The 6,869-nt window shown below is 42.8% G+C and overlaps 1 protein-coding gene across 1 annotated transcript in view; it reads left to right on the plus strand.

The window, feature by feature from the left end:
* The first annotated feature begins 1,652 nt into the window (after positions 1–1,652).
* Positions 1,653–6,869, plus strand: part of gramd1bb (GRAM domain containing 1Bb) — a 68,227-nt gene continuing 63,010 nt past the window's right edge. Inside the window, exon 1 of the mRNA XM_087172681.1 lies at positions 1,653–2,600. Within this exon, the coding sequence (XP_087028807.1) occupies positions 2,191–2,600 (410 nt within the window). The 5' untranslated portion in view covers positions 1,653–2,190. The remainder of the gene's footprint in view (positions 2,601–6,869) is intronic.

The raw sequence follows: 6,869 nt of genomic DNA on the forward strand, positions 1-6,869 counted from the left end.
TTCAGTTGCTCGGCTCATTTTTTTCTTGGCCTTACAGTATCTTCTTCAGTGCAGTTGTCAAATCCCACTTCTATTAAGTCTCGGGATCATCTCAAAGATCAGGCCTCTTTTCACTGGTCCCACTCAGGAAAAGGCTTTTTCATGCTCTCATTTCCTCTAGGAGAGATTATTGAATGGTTGTGCACCTCTCTGTCAGAGCAGCAACACAACTCGGATTTACAGTAGAGACCACATTCTAAGCCAATTAGACTGACCCCTTCCACATGATTTACTAAATCAATACCAGCTTCTACAGAGAACATATTGCCTTTGTCTCAACCTTTAACCCAGATAGACTGTTATACTATATATAATAAATATGCTGTTATACAATATACTGTTCCCAAAATAAATGCTCTATAAATTTGTATTGACTGGCTTTAAATGATTGATTTAGTAGCAGCTATAAGTGGTACTATTAGCTTGTATAATATTTCTGTGCAGTCAGGACACACTCTCTCTTCTGTCTCAGTAGGCACATAACAGTTACCCCTGCTATTTGTTTCTCACCTCACAGATGCCCAACTGAGAAAGCCATATGTGCAGAACAATCATTCTAGTGATGATAATGGCTTAGGCTATGAGAAGAACGCAGATGGTTGTGTTTACTATTGGCTTTGTACCTGCTGTAATACTTCCACTCTCTCGACTACATGCTTTGTGATAGTTTCTGCCATATCTCATTTTGTGTTTTTGTTCTGTTTGCCTGACAGTTGCACCTGCAAAACTGACAGGTGTGGTTTTAGCTGGTATTCAGCAAAACATCAAGGGGTTCATCACATTGGCAACCTCTGGCAATGTCAAACATTTGGTGGGTGGGTTCTTTTGTTTCCTGATCTGTTAAAGTGCCGTCACTCTGGTGTGCACTTGGGTGCCCTTTAGCCGGTTAAGTAGTTAGCCGTCGCTCAGATATCCATTGTCTACAGTGGCAGTGGAGGTTGTTTGTTATCTGCTGATTAGTTTCTGGACATTGACAGAATGACTTAAGGTGTGTGTGATACACTCAACGCCATTTTCAGGGGAAGAAAGGTTGTGGATTGATAAACTTGGGCTGGTGCATGGTGGTGGATAGGCAGTGTACGTTTAGCAGATCAGAATGTGACCATGTATGAGTGTGTTTGTGCATCTCATGTGCTGCCTGTTTCATGTGATTGCTTATCATGGTGGCTGCCTGTGTCTGTGTGACTTCCTGTGCACCATGCCTGCTGTTTTGATTTATCTGCCGATGTGTGTGCGTGTGTGTGTGTGTGCGTGTGTGTGTGTGTGTCTGCTTAACTTGGTCATCATCACCCTCAGCCTTGCCTGTACCTTGCAGTCCTATCACCTCCCTCTAACCTGTAGGCATTAACCACGTGGAGACAGCGACACTCTGGGGCATAAGAAAGGACCTCACCCTTCGACATGGGCACAACCAAGGCTGACAGTGTCTTCCTCTGCTGCAGCAACGCCAAAATGAGCACAAAGTGACAACAAACAACCTCCCAGCCTTTTACACGGCATCAGCATTAATATTCAAGGGCTGACAGTTGGTGCCTTCCTCTTTAGCATTAGCAACAGCAGCTAAGGTAACAGCTTTGGCAGCTCGGACTGTAGCACAGCCAATGTGTAAGTGTGTGTGTAACTTGGCCTGCCAGTCCCTGGGGAGGACCAGCAAAGGAGTTGTGTTACACTCCCTGACAGGCCTTATACATGTTTCATCTGCTGCTCTCAGAACAGAAGCCCCCTTTGTTATCTAATCCAGCCCTCTCCTCCCCAGCCTGAGAGACTGAGTTTACTGCCACAAGACTGCTCTTCACAGTCTGTCAGCCAGCCACTGAACTGATACATATCAACCAACAGCTGAGGAGCAGCAGAAGGACTTGGTCAGGCCCCAGATATCTGCTATCAGGACTTCTCAGCCTGTCTTTCAATCCATTGGCTGGCATGTGGACAGGGCTTTAAAATAAACAAGAGGAACCGAGGGGGCTGTGTGAGGTCCACCTGAGTCAAGATTGTCAAGGATCTAAATTGTGCCTCATCTGTTCAGCACTAAACCTCAACTTTTCGGTAGCTAGTAGCCCTTCAAGCTGCAGGATTGCAAAATCTGCAATTCTTTTAACCAGGGAAGTTCTTTAGGGGTTGCATTTGCATTTTATTCAGCTAGTCAGGACCATGAGTGACACTCTTAGACCTCCTTCACTCCAGGTGAGCGTCCCAAACGACGCTCCGGCATACTCAGACGGAGGAAGCAACGCCGTGTCAGATGGTTCCGTGCAATCCAGCTCCTCGACCCCAACCCTCCGCCGCAAGCGCTTCAAGATGCGCCGTATGAGGAATGTGCCCAGCGAGAGGGAGACCGAAAGAGGGCGACTGAACGACGCCCACCTCGCAGCCAGATCCCGTTCCGGCTCCAAGGAGTACCTCCAGCTGCCCTCCATTGAGATCACGCCCTCCAGCGATGAAGATGCCCCTTCCTCCTGGTCCAGATGCTCTACGCCCAGCGCCTCCCCTCGCCGCAAGCGTTTCCTGTTGAGGAAGTGGCTGAAGGTCCGAGAGAAGAAGGAGCAAGGCAGTGAGAGCAGGTTGGTATGGGACCTCCCTACTCACCTCTCCCCATTCCCTTCTTCTCCACCACATCTTCTCTACTTACTCCATGCTGCTTCAAGGCTCCTGCTACCTGCACTAATGTGTGGTGTATCACTAACTGAAAGAGAGTTAAGCTTTGTCTTGTCAGCTCATTTTAGAGGATTGAACATTTAGACTTCTGCTAAGCTTGAGGTTTTTTTTCACCTTTCCGAATTGGATACTTGCAAAGCAGCTTAATGACTACACACAATACAAGAGGTAGTTACATTTTTCAGGTGCTTTTCTAAGCTATCTTGTGCCTCAATCTGAAGCACAAAATACCCTTTTCACTTTGTAAAACTGTTGCAAGCGTCTGCCTGAAACAATTCAGCTCTGATGGTCGTAGGGTTAGCCGTGTGGCTGTCATGTACTTTCCTGTTCTAGTGTGTTTTCAGGTCATTTTGACAGATTGTTAAGTTTGTTAACAATCACAGGCTCAGTACAGTGCACACCTCTGCCTAGGGTCACCAAAGTCCATAGATTTCTTCCTCAAAGAAGCACAAAGCTACACAGTAGATACTGTGCGCTTAAAACAAAGTGCTCAGGAGATACAGTATGGTCACTTGAAAGGTTGGCCTCACAGCAGTACGGAAGGAAAGGTCATGGGGTTTACAAAATCAATAGCTTTCTTCTTTTTGGTTGGATGGTTGCACGATCCACTAACATCTGAGATACAGTAGGTGATGGTGACACAAGGGGGAAAAGGTCATAGGGTCAAAAAAGTAAATCAGCCCTTTCAAAGTTAAAGTATTTAAACAGTTTAAGTAAAGTTTATTTAAATTTTAATCAAGGCCTACAAATGTTCGGAAACCTCACAAAATTAACTCTGTTAAGTTCATTCATGGTGCTATGAATGAGCTTACGGGTATGACTCTTATTAGAAAAGAACTCAGCCAAAGTAAAGAGAGCAGAGTAAAATTTATCTTGAGCATGTCTATGTTTGTGTCTGGGAATGAATTGTAAGTCTGTTTGTTGGTTGACCTGAGAGTTTGGAGCAGTTTCTTTAATTAGTCTTAAGAGATTTGATTGAGAAATAATTTAATCTTTTCACAATCTATTACAAGTGCAGCTCTATCAGAAGAAAAAAAAAATCTGGTAATTATTTTTTTGTCTTCTGTTCCTTTATGTCCTAACAGGAAAGTTGTGACTGGTAACAGATGGCAGACAGAAACAGGTTCATTACTCACTCCATCAGTGTGTCATCTCTCTCTTAGTTGAAGACACCAACTCTCCAGAGGCATGTGTGCATATAAACCTGGTCGCGTCCTTGAGTGTGAAATACTGTCGTTATGCAGCACACCATGAGTAAAGCTCAACGCATCCTCAGGGTGCAGCGTGGACTGTTGTAACATGCGTTCCTCAGTTTAATACCATACTGTGGTGTTAAGACGACATGGCTCCTCCTCAGTCTCCTCCTTGTTACTAGCTGCGTGTAGTATGTAAGAAATTCTACAGGCTTAAAACTGTATGGGAGTGACATAAATAATCCAAATCTTAATGTTTATCTTCACTTAATTATTGATGTCGCAGAACAAGCTGTTTTTGTCGTGTTAAGTTGCGAGGACACAGTGCGCTGCTGTACACCCTGTCCTCACAGAGCATTTTCCCACAAGTCAGCATTGCTGACCACATCCCTTAATTATTGCTGCCTTGTGGGCAGTTCTGTTGTTTTAACTTATTGTTTTTTTATTTTTGGAGATTTTGACATCATTGTTTTCAGTTTTTGATAACTTTTAATGGCAGGTTGTTCCACAATAGCAGTATTGTAAAGATGGCAGGTTAGGGCATCTTCATTTGTGGCACTCTAAGATGATTACGGTGTTACAGCTATGTGTTGAGCATGATTTTTTGTGAGCGTGTACCCAGATAATCAGTATACAGGAGCATCCCCACTGATGATGATGTAAATATGATGCAGCTATGAGCTGTGCCTGCAGCAGTCACACACTCTCCACTATCTAAGTACGTATATGAGTTTGCTGGGGAACATTTAACAATTACTAGAAAATGTACTTTGCATAACCTGCAGATTTGTTCCTCAAACTACTACACAAAGTGAAACAGGCATAATCAAACCACTAGAGGTTTCGTACAGTAATGCTTTGCTTTGCAAAAGAGGAATTTAAGTGAAAAACATTCAACAATAATGATATTTAGTAATACTGGCGGGATGCGGCTCTAGGGATGGTAGTGCTGGTCTGTCAGTCTCACGTGTCAGGACTTTGGTGCAGACTCAAATATTTTAACAACTGTTTGAACAATTACCTTGAAATTTGATGTGAATATTTATGGTGCCCAGAGTATACAGCCTAATGACTTTGGTCATCTCCTGACTTTTTGTATAGCTCCACCACGAGGTTGACATTTGTGGTTGTGAGTGAAATATCTTCACAGCTATTTGATGGATTTCAATTAAATTCAGGACAGACATTCACGTCCCTCTCAGGGCGAACTCCCCAGTTTTGACGAAGTCTTTTACTGTTTTTGTGGAGTTTTCTTTGCAGGGAATTAGCGATTTTAATGATAGATTGACTACCCACGTGCAACTGAGAATATTTTTGCAGGGGCAATGTTGCTGTACTCAGTGCCGCCCAAGATGACTGTGATTGGTTTAAAGCATACAAACAAGCCAGACTGATAATGGGTCCAGACCTTTTGCCAGTGCTGTAAGAGCGCTGCGGAAATAGGTCTGACTGTGCGAGACCAGTTACCCCTTAACTTTTCATCTAGTGCCATCATCAGGTAAAAAGGTGTTCAAGTACTTTGTTTTATCACTAAATACTCGTGAAACCAATGACATTGCAGTCAGCCTCAGCTGTCCTTTGTGTTTAATGGTAGTTAGCAAATGTTAGCATGCTAACCCACTAAACTAAGATGATTAGTGAGCAGAAGCATTATACCTGCTAAACATCACCATGTTAACATTGTCACTGTGAGCATGTTACTATGCTGACGTTAACATTTAGGTCAAACCATCACTGTGGTTTCAGTAAATGGAGCCTCAGAGAGCAACCAGCATGGCTGTAGACTCTCAATGTTGTTACCTGGCAACAGCCATATTTTATCTGAATGTAAAATCTCAATCGGCAAAGTGACAATTGACGTGAAATTAATGTATTGGAGGAAATAAATATATTCCTTTCGATTGAAATGCAGAGGAGGAAAGGAAGTCTCAAACAGAAATACTCAAGCAGTGCTTTGAAAAAAAAGTGCATATAGTTCGTCCCTCTCTTTCCCTGGGGAAATAACTGCACCATTAAACCATATTTTAAAACCTGAGCAGGACACACTTGTTACTGTACCTGTATCAGTTAAGGTCTGATCTAGATTTGATGGTTAGAGTCTAAAAAGAGAGGCAAATGGAAGACCATCTCAAAGTTTTAACGATGTGACTGAGTCTTAAATCTTACAGCGTCCCGTCTCAAAGAAATGTGGTCATGCATTGTTTCTAGCTGCGGCAGTTTTGTCCATACAATTCCTCAAGCAAGACACTGGACTTTTACCTCCACCAGGAGTGACACTCATGGCTGCCCAGAACTTTGACATGTTCTCAATTAATGAGGCGAGAAATGAGAAAACCATTGATATCACACCATTGTGCCACTTTAAAGGATCATTAGCCTGCTTGTCGTTGCGTTTTGACAGTTGTGTTGTATATGTAGGCAAAATGTAGAGTACAAGAAGTTTCTAGTTGGTGCTTTAGCAGATTCTTACTCAGTGTTTGTGGTTTGAGACCTGTGTGACTACTCAGTTAATATACCAACATGTCAGAGTGTTTATAGTTAACCACATACACGTGGTTTGTTCATTTGGTCTGGTGCAGTGTAAACAATGTGGACTTGGATTTCTCACCATGGAGGAAGAAAAAGAATACTCTAAGTATTCAGAAACATTTTATCAATATATAACAGAGGTTTGAAGCTCAGTGCAGTGCATCAGTACTGCTGTGTGTTCTTTGACTGATGATGATTGATTGATGGGATTCACTGTTAGTTGCTTTAAGTCTGGCTGGTTCAGTGTAATTTTCTAACATCACTTCAGCTTTCTGTCACCGACGTGGAACATCACCACTCAGACCCTTTTTAAATCTATGAAGCTTTTGTGATGAGATGAGAACCTTTCAGTGTTTTTGTAGTTTAATCTGCTCTGACCTGAAGTAAGCCTGAGTAACACATTCTTAGTCCAGCACAAGTGTTCATACTTATCACTGTTCTTTGTTAATTTGT

The sequence above is a fragment of the Seriola lalandi genome, unplaced genomic scaffold (assembly GCF_002814215.2).
Source record: "Seriola lalandi dorsalis isolate HSWRI2012SDOR001 ecotype SW California unplaced genomic scaffold, Sedor1 jcf7180002053582, whole genome shotgun sequence".
NCBI lineage: Eukaryota > Metazoa > Chordata > Actinopteri > Carangiformes > Carangidae > Seriola > Seriola lalandi.